Raw genomic sequence first — 20,559 nt, forward strand, 5'->3', positions numbered from 1 at the left:
TTTAGTGAATAGTTACACCAATTAGAAGAAACTCAAAATTACACTACAGATTTTGGGGTGTATTTTTTTAAGCATGTTTCCTAGTGAATTGCAAATGAAGACCTGGAATGCAGATTGGTGAATTTGTGTTTCCCTGTGCTTTTATGGTTGTTATAAATAAATATCTCATTCAATAAGGTTTATAGTTGATTACCAGCTTTTTTTTTTACTGCTTTTAGAAATGGTCTAATCCCTAAAGCACTATTAAAATGGACAGACTTGAAGGATTTTCTCTTTCCCCTGCCTTGCATGTTTTGGTTTATTTAAAGAGTAATAAGATACAAACTTCAAAATATGCATGCAAATCTGTCCTACTGTGCTAAAAGGCTTTGAATAGTACTGCAGTTCAGTCCTTCGGATGCCTACTCAGATGTAAATATAAAGTTCAATAGGATTTCAGCCATAGCTAGATTATGATTAAGCTGATGAAAATAGATTTAAAAGAATCCTCATCAAATAGTATGCATTTATGTGTGTGTGTGTTTTAAAAAAGGTTTGTCTGCAATGCACACCTGTGATAAAATAATGACCCAGTGCTTCACTATGCTTCACATTCTGTAGCTCTGTGAGCCACATTTTCAACCCGCCAGTTTGGTTGTGAAATGGGCCTTTATAAAATTTTACAATGGAACAAGTCATTTGCAGCAAGACACAAGTATTGGATTGATGAAGAGCTGCAACTCTGAGGTTTAAAATGAGCAACTCACAATGCCACTTGAGCTATGCAGGACTTTAATGCAGGTCCTCCTAACTTTTATGAAAAGGGGTGAACCAAGCCTTGTCCCAAGCAGCAAACATGATCTGCTTCCAGCCAGGCTGACCACACCTTTGGTGTTCAGGGAGGTGCTCCTCAATCATTACAGCCTAAGCTCACGACTTAGCATGTATGCTCCAGGCAAGCTTCAAAGGGGTTTCATGCACTGCCCAATGTGTTCCAAAGCCATCATGGGCACATCTTGGGTATAATATATCACAATAAAGCTGCCTTACTGATTTGCTTTGCTGCCCTGCCCTGCTCAGTGTTGTGACTGACTGATTTAATAGAAAGCCCTCTCATGCCAATATTCCCCTTGGTGCAGCATAGAGTAGGTTAAAAAGTTTCCCACAGCCAATGAGGTTCCCAGGCAAAAAAATCCTACTTGCCCCTGAAGTTACAAGTCTTAATCGTAATTGCTGCGCTGAGTCCAAAGACGGCCAGCAAGAGGCAGGGCTGGTTTGGTTAACATGCTACCAGCTTGGCTGATTTTTAATCAGTTTAAGAAATTTTGCAGTGAACTGAATGATAGTGTCAGGTATGCTCAGTAAGAACTAACTGTCAGTGTTCTAAAAGCCAGACTCATAGCTGCTTTGCTTGGCTAATCGGGGCCACACCCACACCAGACTTGGATTTCACTTGAGACAGTCATGGTTTCCCCCAAAGAATCCTGGGAAGTGTAGTTTGCGAAGGGTGCTGAGAGGAGACTTCTATTCCACTGACACAGCTCCAGTGGCCAGACTGGTTTAACAGTCAGCCACTCAGCACCCTTCACTAGCTACATTTCCCATGATTCTTTGAGAGAAGCCATGACTGTCCAAAGTGAAATAAAGGCCTGGTGTGGATGTGGCCAGGTACAGCTTTGCTTTAAATTTGGATGGGAGGCTACATGTGCCTGCTGTAGAATAAAAAGATGAACACTGAAAAACAATGATACTGTTCACAAGGTTTTCCGTTTGGAAAGCAAAGGGGCTTCCCCTCTGCCCAGTGCCCACCCACCCAATATCCTCCCCTCCCCCTCTTCTTCTCCTACCTGCCCCTCCTCTGTTACCAAATTCTTCTAAGCTACACAGGAAGTGGATTGGACTGTGAAATGGACTGTGAAACCCAAATGGTGTTTGCATTTTGACCAATTTGTAGGGCAGTACAATATCTCAGAGAAGAGGTCAGGTCTCCTACTCCCCTGGTGCATTCACTATAGCTGCCCAATTTCCTTGCTTTTTAAAATTTGATAGAAATATCTGTAGGCTATAGGTACATTCTTAAACCGCAAGGTTTTTTGCCTATGAGTGAATATAGCTTTGTGTTTCTGTAGGAAACTGAGCCTCATGTCTGCTCGATTAAGGTTATTACAATGGTGCAGAAGTTCAGATCTGTGAAATCCTCCACAGATAAGAACTTTGCTCCAAAGGGTATAGAAATGAAGCAGAATCTTCCATAACCTCAAGCATTTCCTCACACATGGCAGCTAAAACATTTGCCAGCCTAGAACCCAAGCAAGAGTACAGCATGATAACATAGTCACTGTCCTAATTTTTGTGGAGACATGGCTGCTCACTAAGATGAAGAGGCTCCTTAAAGAAATGTTGATCTTTGTGTCCTCACCCAACATTCCCATTTTTCTGTGGGCTCCTCACCCTCTACCACAAATCATATATCAAGGAAGTCACATTTGTCAAGATCCTTTCTCCCTGTACCTCAAAACCATCACTGACATGAGATGAAGTCAAATGAAATGAAAGAATGGACTGTACCATTTTAAACTAAGGTGAGGATACCAGTTTTGACGATTCCTAACAGCAGCAGCACCCTGGAAGTAAAACACATTAGGGAGAAAGATTCTAGCCCAACTGCTCTCCCTACTGTGCTGTTTTTCAATTTGTAAGATTTTTTAAGTAGGTGAGCGTTAAAAAAAATGACACCTTATGGCAAATATAATGAAATCATCATAAGCTTTAAGAAAGAGAAAATAGTAAATGTGGATGGTTTACAAGTACGGGTAAAAATACTAGACTATCCTAGACTCTTTAATATATTCTGTATCCTTCTTTAATTAATATGTGTATTTTTAACACATTTTACATTTTAATCTTACCATTTCCTTTCAAGAAAAATAACCCACCAATATATCTCCCACTTGCAGCCTTAGGTGGTACAGTCTACTTTGCCTCCTCAAGACTAATCCCTCAGCCCCCACCTCCTTCTGCACCATGTGGAGACATAAGGCTTATTCTTTCTCACTGAAGTGGGAAGCCTGTGTCTAGGATGTACACAGGATCAGGCCTCAACCAAAAATTCTTTCCAGAAAGTGGAGGAAATCCTTTCCATTGTGTGGCAGCACCAGGAAGCAATCAGGTTAAGGACCAAAGACTCTGTCTTCACTCTCTGTCTTCACTCTCAAGGCTTATTAGCGTGTGTTGGGGGAAGGGGGGTGGTGACTACTAGCAAACAGGAGCACAATTGCCATGATTGCTAGCTTTGTCCTTTGTCCCGCATTTTGCCCCAGCTCCCCAAACCACCAAAACGCTCCTCTAACTTCACTTCCTACAACTGTATGTGTGCATGAACAGATTTAGCCTCAGGCCTACACAGAATATTTTCTACATTCCTTAAACGTGGAAACTAGAATGTCAGTGGAAACATCTGGTTTTTCTATGTACAAGAAGCTTTTTCTTCTTTTGCATGAGAGGGCATTCAGTGATGTAAGCCTCCACCTGCAGTCTGAAGTGGAAAAGCCCATGCACATATTTACCTTCTCAGTGAGGACTATGCCTTGCCAAAGAGAGCTGAAGGAGGCCCCAAGACTCCTCCCGGCTTCTGATGCTCCTGCTTTTCAGTCAGCAAGGAGTTTCTGAGGCCCTCAGGAGATGGGCAGGACTCAAGGAACAGAACTGCCCCACTTGAGGAGTACTGTGCTATAATCAGGCATGCCCCCAAAAAGGATAGGATCTATGGGCTATTTTGTTTACTCAAAGAGGAATTGTGGAGAGTACGGTATGTAAGGCAGTAGTGTAGTTTTACACAACCGTTCCTTTCACGTGTCCTAAAGCATATGCTCTTACTAGGATGTATCCAGCCATGGTAAATTGCACCATGAAGAAAGGAAGTCTGTAGAGCAAGAAACAAGAAATTAGTGTACAGCAGTTTGGCACCACTTGCTGCATTCCCATTGCAAGGTCCTACCTTAGGTTGCATTGTTCTTGAGTCCTGTATAAATTCCCAGTCTTTTCCATTCATGCTGTAGGCCACTTTAAACTTCTTCACGAAGGCTCGGGCCTCTGCCACATTGATGCTGTCCCCACCTCGGGCCCCTTGGGTAATCACACCTTTCACATTCTTGGGGACTCCCAGGTCTACCTGCAGCCACTCCTCCCCAGGCTGCGCTTGAGGGATGTGCGGGAACCATCCTGAACGGCTGCTGACCAGGCGTGCTACACTGGGAATCCAATGATACTCTCTGGTAGAGGAAGCTGAGATCTGGGAGTCTGGGATGAGCCCAGAAAGCATCCCCAGCATGTTTGAGCAGGGTGAATCTGTGTTGAAAGGAATGGGGGGGGGCAGAAATAGGTATCACACAGAAACAAGCTTATGATGTAAGCACCAGAACACCACAGGATGAGAAACTTTCCACTGCGACTAACTGCTAGGTACTGAAATGTCAAAACACTTAAGCCAGCTGTGCTTTGCTTTATAACAGCCATCACAGGCAACAGGAATCCCTGCTATTGCAATCTTCTCCCAAATTGTTCTCTGTTTCTAGCCAGCTTTGCCTTCCTAGCCCCCAATCTTCCAAGTCAGTAGGGAAAAAAATCAGGTCTAGTAACAGCATCCTGGCTGCTGCTCCAGTCCTCTTAAAAAATAAATATCAGTTAAGGCCATTCAAATGAGAGATAAACTACAACTGAGGCAGTAATATTAAACAGTTCAGCTGAAGGCCTGGCTTGTATGGTCTTTTTACGTGACAGTAAAATACAACTGGAAACACAACCTAATGTAGGGGGGAGGGGGGAGGAAAGGAGCAGTCCTACCAATACTCTGCCAAGACTATAATTTGAGTTATGGTCATGGTTTAGAATTTTTCCATACTGCAGGTAACATGTGAATTGAGAGGCAACTTTCACACATCAGATGCCAAAAGGAGCAAGTTGTGGTGGCTTCACAACATCACCAACCCATAACAAAATGGCATGCAAGTTAGAGCCAGCTGACACGTGCATATAAGCCATTTGATTCCCTATCACTTGACTGAAGTCAGTTGGGTCCTTCCCTATGAGTTGTTTCTCTTTGTTACAAGTCTGTTTCTCTCTCTGAGCTGCTGCAAATATTCCCAACCCCATGACTGGATGACACCAGAAGTAATTTAGAAAACTTACAAAACACCACTTCTCAATGGACCCATTTTAAACATTCCATTGAGAATCATTGAGTTATTAAAAATCAAATAATACACACGAATGTTTGAACTGGTGCTAAGTGTAAAGAATTGAGAATATTATCTTTCACTCCTTTCAGAGATGGCGGCCTTTGCCAGAAATGTTTCTCTTTCATGTTTAGTGTCCAACACTGTCAAATTTGAGAACAAAAGAGAATGTATTTTACAGTGTTTTTATGGTACCTTATGTTTTAACGTACTTGCATATTTTGCTTTAGATCACCTTGATATTTCATATGAAGAAGTATATAAATATTTTTATAAATAAAATAAAAACCCTTTCCTCAAGTATTCTCAGCTAATGACTGGAGGAGATGGGAAAACCACCATTTGTTATCTGACAGGCAACTCTAGCATTGTCCACTCTTGCTCACTTTGGACTTCTGTAAGGGGCATAACAAAATCTGGATAACATGGGCTAATATATATGATCAGTTCAGATATGGACAATTCTGCTTTATCACAGGACTGGCAACATTGTGAATTGCAGCCATGGCGATTCTGATTGGGAATGCAGCAAAGGCAGAGGTTTAAAGCCTCCTGTCCTCCATCCCAATCTCTCTCTCTTCCCTGTTGCTGGCTATTTATAAAAGAAAGAAAAAAACAGCTATGCAGGAGGAAACAGTGTGACAAATAATGCTGCACCAGGTTCCCTTCTGGGGGAAAAGTTTCACTCCAGAAGAAAGGTCTTGGTGCACTGCTACAGCCCCAGCCTAGATGATGACTGGTTACCTCCAAAGCCTGTAATTCTATGAAATAAGCTTGCTGCGGTGCTCTCACAGCATTCCAGGTGTCTTAGCACAGGAGACCATCTGAGTTGTGACAGTGGATGCAGGTGGACAAAGTTCTACATTTATGAGCCGAATCCACAGCTGGTTGCCTCTCTTGCCATACACCGAAGTCTTGTTCACTAGGGATGGATCAGTCTATTTCTCATCAGTGTCAATATCACACATGTTTATTCATAAATTCCTTCTATCCCATTTCTACATTAATCTCTTGACTTTTTAAAAAACCATACAAAAATTCATATTTAAAAACAAATTTTGTATGGATTTTTTTCTTTTTTTAATGAAAATTAATGTGGAAACAGAACAGATATCTCAATGTATGCATATCTACATGTATTTTATTCTAAAATCTGCATTTGTTTATGCATTTTGTACACTTTCTGGTGTACAGGTTAAGACGGTCTGCCCCCGGAGACTAATGGAATCCACTGGATTCCTGAATGTGCTGGGGAGAGGGGTTCCCAGTAGATAGAGCAGGTGACCCTATTGAAGCCCTTGTCACACTGTGGGATACTTCAGGCTCTTAACACAGTTAACACAGTGCCCTCTCCAGCATTGTGGAGCCTGGTTTGCACCTTGGTACAAGAGTGAACTAAGGGCAATGAAATAGACTGGACGATGGCTAGAGTGTAAGTTGTGAAAGATGTGCTATGAGGCTGATCAGGCATGAGTAAAACATCATAACTGTGCTTACCGTGTGGCGGTGAGGGCAACGAAGAAGGCCCACTTCTCTGCCACCATCACATCCTCAAGTACCTGTTCAGTAGAGCTTTTCTGTATTGTCAAGGGTCTGTTGACATCAACTCCAGGAAATGGAGTTTTAGACCCTTTGGAGGCCCACTGAATTCTTTGCAAGGCACTTTGAGGGTAAAGTTGCTCATCTCTGTAGTAATCTTGATGCCCCAACCCACATCTATTGTAGTTCCCAGTGAGGTATCCAGTGCAACGTCTGCTGCAACTTCTTGGGATCGGTTTCAGTTGATGTGACCTGATGATGTGGATAAGGTGCTTGCGACAATGCGGCCAGCAACATATCCTCTTGATCCTTACCCTTCTTGGCCTATTAAAGCTTGCCGAGGAGGTATGTCTGAGTGGATCCAGGGTGTGGTCAACGCGTTGTTGCAGGAGGGAGTGGTCCCAGCCGCCCTGCAAGGGGCAGTGATCTGACTGCTCCGGAAAAAGCCCACCCAGGACTCTGGTTTGTGACAACTACCTCCTGGTCGCAAACATCCCCTTTTAGGAAAGGTGATTCAGAGGGTTGTGGCACAGCAATTACAAGTACTCTTGGATGAGATTATCTTGGCCCATTCCAATCTGGGTTCAGGCCTGGTTATGGGACTGAATCAACCTTGGCTGCCCTGATGAATGACCTTTATCAGGAGAAGGACAGAGCAAGTGTGACCCTATTATTCTTACTTAATTTCTTGGTGGTTTTTGATATCATTGGCCCATGGTATTCTTCTAGGCCAACTTGGTGAGATGGGTATCAGAGGCATTGTTTTATAGTGGTTCTGATCCTTGCTCCAGGGCTGTTTTCAGAGAATAGCACTGAGTGATTGTCTTTCGGCACCCTGGCAGTTGTGCTGTGGGGTGCTGTAGGGTATCATCTTGTGCCCCATGCTGTATAACATCTATATGAAGCCCTTGGGAGCGGTCATCAGGAGATATGGGGCGAGGTGCCAGTAGTACATTGATGATACTCAGTTCAATTTATCTGTAACATCTGGATTGGGAGAAGGTGTGTAAGCACTGGACTGGTGCCTCGGCTCAGTGGTGAGTTGGATGAGGGCCAATAAACTGAGTCTAAATTCTAGCAAGATGGAGGTGCTGTGGGTTGGTGGTTTCCCAGTTCAGATAATTGGTCAGTTGCCTGCTTTGGATGGGGACTTACTCCCACTGAAAGTGCAGGACTATTGTCTGGGGGTGCTCCTGGATTCATCTTTGTCGTTAGAGGCCCAGGTGACCTCACTGGCTAGGAGTGCGTTTTACCAACTGCAGCTGGTAAGACAACTGTGACTATTTCTGTACTGGGACAGCCTGATCACTGTTGTCCATGCACTGGTAGCCCCCAGGATGGATTACTGTAAAGTCCCAGGCTATGGACTGACGGCACATGAGGCCAGCACCCTGCTGAAACTAAGCAGCATCAGGTCTGGTCAGTGCCTGGATGGGAGACCACCTGGGAACCATATGTAAGCTGCCTTGGGTTTCTATCATGAAAAGAAAGGCGGGGTATAAATGTAATAAATAAATAAAGTGCTCTATGTGGAGCTGCCCTTGAGGTTGGTCCAGAAGCTGCAGCTGGTGCAAACTGTGGCAAAGTGACTGCTCATTGGGGCACGGTATCACCCATATGTCACCCCACTGCTGAAAGAATTGCATTGGCTCCCCATTAGCTACCAGGCCAAGTTCAAGGTTCCAGTTTTGGTGTAGAAAACCCTCTACAGCTTGGGACCAGGATACCTGAAAGACTATCTTACCCAGTCAATCACAACACTCTGCAGGTGAGGGCCTCCTGCAGATATCATCTTATCAGGAGGTCCATTCCGCACAACTTAGGAAGCAGACCTTTAGTGTAGTGGCATCTACCCCTTGGAATTCCCTCCCCTTAAATATTAGACATGTGCCATCTCTGTTATTTTTTTGGCGCCTACTGAAGACCTTCCTCTTTCAACAAGTCAGTTTTTAAGATGTTTTAAAGTGCTTTTAGTGTTTTTGTTTGTCGCCCAATTTGGAGAAGTGAGAGATCCAAAGAATAACTATGTCCCAATCCATGTATTAATTCAGGAGGTATGAATTAGGTCTGCTCAATTAAAAATGCAGACAAAATGAAATTCTCCTCCATCCCTATTCTCAAAAAAGGACAATTAAAAATGCAAACCTGTAATCCGACAGCCATAGAGCTCCAGACGGAGCGCAATTCCACTGTACCAAACTTGGGGGCGGATCCGCACAAACCGAGTTAGTACTGGAGCATGGATCTTATTCAGAACCACTTCTGAAGCATCAGTGTTAGCTTGGAATACCTGGAAGGGAGAGACAATAAACACAGTGTTATCATTTCCTATTCAAAATACAAAAGGAAGGAATGAGAAAGGAGAGAAATAAGAAATAAAGACAACTGACCAAATGGTTGTATAGAATGTCAGAGAGGATAACTGGCTAGGGCTAAGGTTGCCAGCGTTTCAGTTAGTCCCTACTACTCTGCCTCTAACAGCAGCCTAAACTACAGATATTTTCCAATAATAATGTTTAACTCCATGGCATGAAAAACGTCACCTGCTTGTTTCTTCTGATTACGCTGCTATTAAAGGAAAAAGAATAGTCCAAGATTATTATTATTTTTCAGGTCAGTTGGCAACAGTAAGTAGGACTAATGGGACTTCAGTTCTATTCTCTTCTGTTATGACAGCAATTTAAATGCAAACTTGAACAAAATTAAATATAAAAGCTTCTGATTTCAGATGGACAACACTTTGGGATAATGCCCAGGAGAGCAAGATGTTCAAATCACTCCTAAAACCTAGAGCCCTCTTGCCTGAAATAGAGCATACAAGCAACAAATAGCATTATCAGTTGAACTACTGACTTTACCCATTTGTACTTCAGTTTCAATATTTACAAAGTGGGCGTAATAATAATAATTCTCTTTTATAAGCACTGCTGATTCAAATCAGCACATTAATATATGAATATTGCTGTCGCTCGAATGCTTTGGTTTCCTTCATGTAAGTTGCAACCTCTCCAAATAAAAGCATGTCAGTCACTTTCTTCCCATGCACACACACATGCACGCACACACAAACACACCAGAAATAAAATAAAAACATTTTTAATACGACCTTCATTTTGCTACAAAGTCTGTTGCAGTATTATTCAAACAAACTGCTATCTTACCAGATGGCCATAATCAATAATTACCATATGGACTATTCCCCCCTCCCTTCCAGTATTTTAATAGCCTGGGTAAGTGTCAGCAAATTTTCTTTTGGGCTTTATTTTCTGTGTGAAAAAAAGGAAAAGACAAAGATGTTCTATAAAAAAACTATCCTGGGGCATTCAAGTATTGCTTTTGGGACACACTCTTTTCATGTCAGAGTTTTTTGGGGGGTGGAGGGGAGCTCACAACTAAACTCTTATCTATTTCAAGCCACAGAATCCAGTTTTCTCTTTTGTGAGTGCTTGGTAGGTGCATGAATCTCCACCAAGCTTGCATGTGCCTCTGCATGTATCTCTTCAATGCTGGATTAAACAGAATTGAATCTAACTACCCTTGACAGTAAAGCAAAAAGTTAAATCAGTCTTAAGAGTTCAGGGATTCAAGACAAGGCATTGTTTGAAGATCCAATGGCATTTTCCTAATATTCCAGGGGAACCAGCATTAAAGGGATAATACAGATGTTTCCTGGGTTTGAAACAATTAACTTTAATCATCTTGGGGCAGATGTCCATGTATCACAAGTGCAGTGTCCTCTGTATGAACTTGCTCTCTGCGAGAATGCACAGGATAGCCATTCCCCAGCATGAAGTGTGGGAAGAGGCGTACTGATGGCAAACCATGAAAGTTTGCAGCATGGACACAAAGTTTTGTGTGTCTCTGGGCAAAAGGCTATCAGTGGGCCATTCTAGTCCCATGGTGCCCTTAATAATACACAAATTGTTTTCGTTTTATTGCTGCACAACCATTACCAGACTCAAGCAAGCCTGACATTAAGCGAAAGGGATTACAGGGCAAACTTTGTCACTTGAACTTATTTTTGAAATCCACCACCTGTAGATCACACTAAGGCTGTGAACAATCAGCAAAGCGTTTCCATTAGCCACACCTGGAGGGGAAACGGGTTGATTTGCTGATCAGCTGCAAAATCTCTTTGAAGCTAAATTAAAAAAAAAAACACTCAAGTTGCTTCCACCAGGTTTTACAGTAAAAAGGGGCGGGGTTTGAGTAGTGTCATGTGCCCCCATTTTCAGAAGAGAGAGGTGGAGACACACTGGAACTGGCAGAACAGTGAGTGTGTTTCTACCCAAAGTGTCCTGCTGTTAATGTGTGGCAGATCACAGCCCATTATGTTTACACTAGCAAGGAAGATAGTGGCAAGAACTGAACAGCAAATCCCTGATTCTGACCACCACTGACACTGGCTATTCAGAGCTATTGTAATGGAAGACATGATAGAAGTATAAAAATGTAAATTCCGACTTATGGCGACCTTATGAATAGGGTTTTCATGAGGCTGAGAGGCAGTGACTGGCCCAAGGTCAGTCCAAGCTTCATGGCTGTGTGGGGATTTGAACCCTGGTCTCCTAGGTTGTAGTCCAACACCTTCACCACTACACCACACTGGCTCTCTTGATAGGAGTATAATAAAACATAATTACTGCATGGAAAGAAGAGTACAAAATGTACCCATGCATTTTTTGTCTGAGCTTGTGCCTAGCTGGGGCATAGAGATGTTCTCCATAATCTCCTGTCCAGATGAGTTGCTTATTATTCTTATTATTAAAGAACACCGGGTTCGTAGTCTGGGAGTCTTTTTAGACTCTTCCCTCTCACTTGAGGCTCAAGTAGCCTCGGTGGCACGGAATGCGTTTTACCAACTTCAGTTGGTAGCCCAGCTACGTCCCTATTTGAGTAAAGAGGACCTTACATCAGTGGTACATGCTCTGGTAACCTCACGTTTGGATTACTGTAATGCGCTTTACGTAGGGCTACCTTTGAAGACAGTTCGGAAGCTACAACTAGTGCAAAATGCGGCGGCCAGATTGCTGACAAGGACCAAGCGGTCCGAGCATATAACACCTGTTCTGGCCAGCTTGCACTGGTTGCCAATATGTTTCCGGGCTAGATTCAAAGTGTTGGTATTAACCTATAAAGCCTTATATGGTGCGGGACCACGATACCTTGCGGAACGCCTCTTCCGATATGAACCGGCCCGTGCACTACGTTCTGCTACGAAGGCCCTCCTCCGGGTTCCAACTCACAGGGAGGCCCGGAGGGTGATGACAAGATCTAGGGCCTTCTCAGTGGTGGCCCCCGAACTATGGAACAGTCTCCCCGAGGAAGTACGCCTGGCGCCGACTCTGCTCTCCTTCCGGCGCCAGGTCAAAACCTTCCTATTCTCTGAAGCATTTTAAGTTACACTGATTTACTTTTTAAAATGTTTATTGTATTGGATTGATGATTGTATTTTAGTATTATTTTGTTATTCATTGTATTTTTATGCTATTTTATGTTCACCGCCCAGAGAGCTATTGCTAGTCGGGCGGTATATAAATTTAATAAATAAATAAATAATAATAAATAAACACATTTTTATATTTCTTGTAAACCACTTTGAGGTTTTATTACAATTAAGAAGTATATAAATTTTGTTAGAGAAAATTATTATTATTGCTGCTGCTACTACCACCTCTAAAACTTAAAAGCCTATAGGGACAGTTCAACAGTGCATCTCTACTGCACACCAACACACGGAGACAATGTTAGCAAGAGCCGAATAACTCAGTGCTAAATCCATGATGCCAGTTTTCAGCATTAACAACTGTACCACAACCAAAGCAAGGGTATGAAATAGTAGGCTCTTGCCTTTAGGACAGTGAAGTCAAGCGATAGTATAGCAAGGAAGACTTTGCCTGAAAATCTATGTTGATAATTGGGATTTGAAGTAGATTTAGAATTGAACAGAAATGCTAATCCAGAGAATATAGATCACGCTGGTACCGTTTAGAAACACAGCATGGTTGATGTATTTTTAATATCCTACTTTATCCCAGCAGACCCCTCCTTTCCTCTATCCTTTCCCTTGCTCAGCAGTCACCATATACCCTTCTTCCAGCAGGAGGCCTGGAAGAAGCATCAGCGTCTGCTGTGAGTGGTCTTCATGTGTGCCAATATCTGAGTGTGTGTGTGTGAGGATATATTTCGACACTGAAGTAAAACCTGCAGCTTTATGTCAACCCACAAAGCTGATCTGCAGCATATCATCTAAGAACCTAAGACAAGAGAGACCCATCTGGCCGACAGGCGTGCCCTTATTTCAATTTCCCTCCTAATCCTTCTTTTGCTGCTTTCTCAAGTTCTGCTTCAATTCCTTCCTTCTCCAAACACATATTTAGGTGTCTCTGAAGTTTATTTATCTTTCCTCCTTCACCCACCTTCTTCTCTGATTTGTTCCATATGGTGATTACTTCTAATTCTGGCTTGTTTCCTTAGTTTGCACACTAATTTTTTAAAGCCTCCTTTGCAGTGTGAAAGTTATAGGGGGTAATGCTTTATTTGAAGCAGTGGGGTGTGCCAATAATTTAGCAACTTTCATTTCCTCATTTACACCCTTACAATAAGAGCTGGTGGAGTAGGGAGGGGCGATTTTTGCTTCATCATCTTTATCATACCTTTCTGTAAAGCTGATAAACAGCCCTTACCTAGAGCCTCTTTTCAAACAGAAAAAGTGTTAACTACCTTACTTCTGCATCACAACTTCAGGCTACGTTCATTCATTAGGTACACCACAGTTTAGCCAGGTGCTTAATTCCAAACAGATGAGCAAGGCCTAAAGATTTCCAGATTCTTCTTAGCTTTGCCTTACCTCCAGAAATTGCAGGAATTAGCTATGTGTAACTGAACAATAAAAACCAGAGTGCTCCTAAACAGATTGTGCCATTTCAAAGGCCAGGGAACAACTGCTGCCTCCTGCTACTGTACAGACAGAGTGATACAGAGAACAGCATCCAAAGTGAATTACTCGTTGTATTTTTTCGAGGGCTTTAAATTATATACAGCTTCAGTATCTTTGCTGTGCCTTTTAACAGAGCATTTGCCATGAACTATTACTACTAAAAGCCCCCCAGACATTATCTTAATCACATCCCCTACTGCTCTAAGTTTGCTTCCTAAATTCAAGATACAAATTGGTTCACATATCATTCTATTTGATGCTTTGCCTGCTCAGCCAAGGACACTTCCAGGCAGATGGCTTTACTTCAAGTATTGGGCATCATGGATTTCAGTACACCTGACACCTGCATTCCACAAAAGGGCTATACCAAGCCCTGTGACAATGACTGTTCATCCAACTAGCCCACCAGGGACTACTGCTGGAGTAGCCAATGTGGTGCCCTCCAGGTGTTGTTGGACTCCAACTCATATCAGCCACAGCCAGCATGGCCAATGCTCAGGGGTGATGGGTGTTGGAGTCCAACAACAACTGGAGGGTACCATGTTAGCTACCTCTGGACTAGTGGATCAGCTGAGATAGGACAGTCCAAAATCATGGCTACAAATCCCCTTCTGGTTGATAGAGTGATCAGATACATAGGGAGGGTTTCCTGTACCCTTTCCTAGTAGGGTAGGACAAGGGAATTTTGACAAATGTTGTTCTCACCCTTCCATGATAAATCTTGCCTGCCAGAATTCCATCTACTATGAAACAGTAGTAACACTAGTAGTACCTCCCTGTGCAGCTGCTTGCCACTAGTAAAGCAGTTGCCCCTTCCCCATCCTCTCACCACTTCTGAGTTAGTACATCACTGCAAAGGCAAATCTGCCAGGATGGCCAGTCAAATTGCAACTCAGAAGCAAATTCCTTCACATAGGATAAGACAGCACCTCCCACCAATTTTCTCTCCCAGTTCTGTCATCTACCTTTACTCTAAACATGCTACAAAATGGGTGGAAGTGGGAAGCAGCCAAGGGAAGAATGGCTGGGAGAAGTCATGAGGCACAGATGCCCAGATTGCAAAATGACAACCCTACTATCTCCAGTCTAACTCATCTTGAGTCCAGTACAAAATGCATCCTTGTATATCATCTGCCTCACTGCTTGGTTTGAGTTGCCCTTCCTATAGGGAGATAATTTAATTAAGAACATCAATAACAACAACTACGCAATCTGGAGTGTTTGGTACCCAAATTTGATCTTCATAGACTTAGTGCTCAATGCGTTCAGGACATCATGATTGTTTCAAGTTTCTTCAGACTGGCTCCCAAAACCAAAGCATGTTTGGAAAACTTAACCTCTGATGACTCCTTCTGATCTCTGTTGCTGAGAGTATGCTACATGGCCTCCTAGTTTTTATTCAAACTAAATGCAAACAGGCAGCTTCCCAAGGCGTAAAGAGCACCACCATACTATATTATTAAAGGAAAACATGCAAGGTTCCGGAAATCTGGAAAATATTTTTGTTGTCATTACACAAGCATAACATGTTTAAAGTTTTCGCACTCTTGCCCATATCTGAATTTTTTCATACAATCATCCTATATGCCACTTCAGATACTTAGCTGATGATGCAAAGCTATTTCCCTGATGATCCAAACTCCCATGTATGTATGCATGCATACAAAGGGAGGCCACAATAAGATCTTAGCAAATAACCACTCTCAAGTGTGACAAATCTGCTGTAGTAGGGCATACCAATTAAAAAATTATTCACTAATGGGCAAAAAAACTTGTGGTTTAAGAATGTACCTGTAGCCAACAGATATTTCTATGAAACTTTAAAAAACGGGGAAATTGGGCAGCTGTAGCGAATGCATCAGGTCGCAGAAGATCTGACCTCCTCTCTGAGATATTGTACTGCTCTACAAATATGTAAAAATGCAAACACAATTTGGGTTGGTCTTTCACAGTCCAATCCACTTCCTGTGTAGTGGAAGAATGTGCCTCTGAGCATATGGTGAGTCGTGGCAACACCTGTCATCTCCAAAGATGGAGAATTACATTTTTGTATTTGTATTTTGTTGGTGTTCTTACTTTGCTTCTTTTCTGTGTTATTACTGTTTCTACAGAGAATGTAACCTAGGAAATTATATTTCTCTCATTATTCATCCTAGAAATCTGGGTCAAATTTATTTTTATTAATTTGAAAGCCTTTTCATTGGTCAATGTCATATGATGGTGAAGACAGTCTTTTGTGTTTCAAACTGGAAGTTATGCTTTGTTTCTATTTTGGGCATATTAACAGTTGAATCTGAAACTGCAGTTTGATGTAAAATCAGACTGATTATAATATGTTGTAACTTAAGCAATGACTCTAGCTGGAAAAAACTAACTTGGCCTGCCCAAGATACATGTTTCCAACCTGCTATGCTTAAACTACTCCACTTAAGGAAAGGTGGGCATGGTCAATTAAAAACATAGAGTACACCTAGAATTTTGCTAGAATATATTTAATCACTGTTTTATCTTGTGCAAACTGAGACACTCCTCATGTCCATTGGAAACTATTCTGCAGAACAGTCAGTGCCATTATTCCACAATTGTTTTTGGAGCTTTTTCTTAGTGTTGCAAAGTGTTAGTGTACTTCACATATTCACAGAAACAGAAGCAAAAGAAAATGATTTACTATAGGAAACTTCACTAAAATTGCTAAGTAAATCAAACATATTTAAAGTGACTATCTGAACTATATCAACTGTTTTAATATTGTTGCTTCCTCCCTGCTCAGATCAGCACAGCACGTCTTGTTTCTGTTATGTGGGCTGATTGCAGGTTTTGCCACCACTCACCATATGCTCAGAGGCACATGTTACCAAATTCTTCCAAGCTACACAGGAAGTGGATTGGACTGTGAAAGACCAACCCAAATTGGGTAGGGATGCTGCATTTTACATGAAATATCTTTTAGCAGACACAGATCCTCGAGTCTCATCTAAAGTGGCGAGCTTCTGTGGTGCAGCTATCAAACATCGAAAAGACTTATTAACATACTAATTTTAACAATGAGATTTGGTTTTAATCAGAGATTATGTAGCACAAGTATGTATATTGTACTGATATTTGTGGTTATAATTTTTATATTGTATATTGGGTTCTGCTGGTCTTTGACTGTAATAAGGCAATAAAGGCCAGACCCGGCCTCCAAGAGGTCTTCTGCATCTTTAAAAGTTGTGCAGGGGAAAGAGAGAATTCCACCTTGTGGTTTTTCCCGTTACAGAGTTGCAAGAACACCTGCACTTGGCTGACTTTCTCTTCTCCTAGAGATACAGGATCAGTCTCAGGCCATGGACCTGGCAACCCTAGTGCCCAGGTGTGCATTCATGGAGGGACGCTCCAGGATTCCATCCTGTTACTTTTTTGGCAGGCAGATCCCTCCCAGGGCCTCTCTCTCTCTCTCTCTCTAGCCAGAGCAAATCAGTTTGATCGATATTTTCTTACTGCCATTGACAAAAGTGCAGGAAGAGGTGCTGGAGCTTAAATAAGCCTGGCTGGCCCCTTTTCTAGATGCACTTACTTGAGTGCTGCTCAGCTCTTTGTGTGGTGGGAATTGACTGTTCTGGCTGGCTGGAAGGAAGGTGAGGCAGAAGTGGCTGCGTGCACATGTAATGCAGGCTCTCACGTTGGTGATGCACAGACCTGCCATTTACTATTTTTTAAAATTAATTTTTAAAATTAATAAATAATTCTTCTCTTGGCTCTTTGCAACCCCACTGGGTTGACCACACTGACCCCCAAGTTGGGACCCACTGCACTACAACTACAAGTGTGAGCGAGAGTGGACCCTCCTTGCAAGCAGTTTAAGATTATGTTCGCATAACCAGTCCTCCCTGTGGACTGACAATGGTAACACCAAGTGTATGCCCCATCCACATCTAAAGGAAGAGAGGGTCCCTGCATTCATTCCCTCCAGATACTTTTCTCCTGGCTTGACTCTGATGCTGAAAGTGGACTGGGCTCAGTGGCGTCACTAGGGGGGTGCGGGGGGTGCAGACCGCACCAGGTGACACCATCAGAGGGGGGTGACTCTCAGCTTTAATTTAAAAAAAAAAGTTTCTAGGTGGTCCGGTTCTCGAGATATACGTAAAAACGTCAGCCGCCCCCAGGGGCGTCACTAGGGAGGTGCGGGGGATGCAGACCACACCAGGTGACGCCATCAGAGGGGGGTGATTCTCAGCTTTAATTAAAAAAAATTAAGTTTCTAGGTGGTCCAGTTCTCGAGATATACATAAAAACATCATCCCACCCATTAAATCTTTTTTTAAACTACTGTATAGCACTTCGTACCTTTAACCCTGCCCGTTCAGGATTGCAGCCAATCAGTGAAGTGTTTGGTTGACCTGTGGCAGTGTCTGGTAAACCTCATTGCAAGGCCAGAAAATGGTGGTTTCCCCCCCGTTTATCTGAAAATCTCATAAATTGGGTAAGTATATATATTTCAGTTTTTTCCCCTCTTGTGTGTAGGAGTCAGATCCTGGGCAGTGTTTTCAAAACCTTCCCAATACTTGCTTTTGTGGGGGTAAAAGCATTGCTAATCACATATCTCCAGAGTAAATCCCACTGAATTCAATAGGATTTACTTTTGAGTAGACATGGTTATGAATGTGCTGAAAATCAATGGGACTTTGGAGTGAATATAAAAAAGAATTGTGTTTGTGTTCTCTTTCTGTGTCCTCCCCCCAGTTCTGTTTTAAAGCAAGTAGGCAGGGCTTACTTAGGCATTACAGTTTTTATTCTGTAGGAAGCGAATACTGATTTTTCTGCAATGACCAACTGGTTTGACAATAAACTATTATATGGGCTGTATGTATTTATACATCTGCAGTGTGTGTAGTCTTTCCAACAACCCTGTGAGGTAGGGCTGGAAACCAGCTCACAACAAGAAATAAAGCCATTTAAAATCCAATAACCATAAAGCAAGAATAAACAGTTGCAAAACAGCCTAAAGAGGCATGATTCTGAATTTTGGGTTGGGTGAATGAAGTTTATTTATTTATTATTTGATTTATATCCCGCCCTTCCTCCCAGTAGGAGCCCAGGGCGGCAAACAAAAGCACTAAAAGCACTTTAAAACATCATAAAAACAGACTTTAAAATATATTAAAACATCTTTGAAAATATTTTTTAAAAGCTTTAAAAAAACATTTTTTTAAAAAAAAGAAAAGGCTTAAAAACATATTAAAAAGCAATTCCAACACAGACTCAGACTGGGATAAAGTCTCAACTTAAAAGAACAAGTTGAAAGAACAAGTTCCTTATCACTTGAGGCTGTAGTTCTCTGCACACTTCTCAGTTTGAGTAAGCCCCATTGAATACAATGGGACTTGCTTATGAGTAAACAAACATCGGATTGCACTATAAATATCTTTACAGATTGTGTAATTCATAAACATATTTGATAGTCATGTTTATATGAATATTTCTTCATACTGTGTCCCAATAAGTATTTTATTTCACACTATGGTTGTAGATGATTTTTTCTTCTACATTTTAAGTGTGCCCTTCTTCCTGGGGGTGGCCATGGTTCTCCGTTGTTTTCATCCTGAGGGGAGGATAGGCTGAGAGATGGTGAGTAGCACATTTAAGGTCTCTTCACCTCCCCCCCCTTTTTTATTTGTATTTATTTTATATTTCTCCAATATCTTCCCCTGGCTGTTTTTATGTATTTTAAATATTTTTAGATTAAATAAATAGGAAATCATAATTGTGAACCTCCCTAAAAGCAATTTACCTATCCTTATGTTTTGGCAAAGTGATGGTGTGAAGGCATGCTGGTAGAACAAGAGACCATGTTTGAGGCATGTTATAAGGTGTTTGAGGACTTTGTCACACATTACTTTTTGAGACCTGTAGATTCATGTTGGAAAGAACATGTGCACGTATTGAATGGTGGCTTGGGTGCTGTTTTTTCAGTCTACGCTCCATGCGTAGCGAAGGTGATACATCATCTGGCAGCTAGCTTCATAACGTGAGAATGAAAAACATTTGGATCACCCACTTGTTTACTTTTCTCACTATTGAGACCACTTCATATATTACTTTTTCATACACAGAAATTTAATCTTTGTATAGGAAAAAGTATTTTGTAAAATGTGAAGGACAGTGGCTGCCCAGTCAGTATAACCACTGTACAAGATCTACTCAGCCACTGTAATTATCTTTTTGTTTTGAGTGACCTTTTGTCTGGATCTTGGTTCAGGTGTGTATCCAACTTTGATGTGCTTATGGAAGGGGTGTGCAAGTAGTGCCCCCCCCCAAGTGTGGAGGCTTGGACAAACATTGTGTTATGGAAAACCAAAGTCTGTGTGAAAGTACATATTTGGGAATGCCCATCAGTGTAATCCTAAACACACTTAATAAATAATATTGAACTTGCACGTCACAAAATATATTACGGTCATGTCCATAAGCACCAGGAGGGTAGTCGCCCAGGGGATCTTAGTCCCTCTGCTTTTTTGGGAGCAGGGTCCCTATGTCTCCAAGCATCCTACAGTCAGCATGAAAAGGGAGTGTGTTAGTCACTGAGAAGAGTCTTCTAATATGCTTCCTTGCCTTTCCTGCAGATTGGAGCCAATCAGAGTGAAAGGAGGTGAGTCAGCCACTGAGAAGACTCTTCTCAGTTGCTAACGCTCTCCGCTTTCATGCTGATTGGCTCCTAGAGATGTTTGTTGTTGTGAGAGAATGCATTAACAAAGATCTCGTTCTTAATCCAGGAGCAAAAAAGGGTGTATTTGGCTGTAACTATCATGAAGGGACCCTGCAGCTCTGAATTTTCTACTAAACAACTGATAAATACCTATGTAACTTTGTGTCTAGAGACTTATTATT

General features: G+C 42.0%; 1 protein-coding gene across 9 annotated transcripts in view; it reads right to left on the bottom strand.

Moving 5' to 3' along the window:
- Window positions 1–20,559, bottom strand: part of NRP2 (neuropilin 2) — a 268,051-nt gene that overhangs the window by 123,619 nt on the left and 123,873 nt on the right. For all 9 annotated transcript variants that reach the window (XM_061607912.1, XM_061607910.1, XM_061607911.1 and 6 more), the window contains exons 8-9: window positions 8,898–9,042; window positions 3,977–4,326 (exon numbers count right to left, since the gene is read on the bottom strand). In XM_061607912.1, the coding sequence (XP_061463896.1) occupies window positions 3,977–4,326; window positions 8,898–9,042 (495 nt within the window). The remainder of the gene's footprint in view (window positions 1–3,976; window positions 4,327–8,897; window positions 9,043–20,559) is intronic.

Source organism: Rhineura floridana, chromosome 2 (assembly GCF_030035675.1).
Source record: "Rhineura floridana isolate rRhiFlo1 chromosome 2, rRhiFlo1.hap2, whole genome shotgun sequence".
NCBI classification, from domain to species: domain Eukaryota; kingdom Metazoa; phylum Chordata; class Lepidosauria; order Squamata; family Rhineuridae; genus Rhineura; species Rhineura floridana.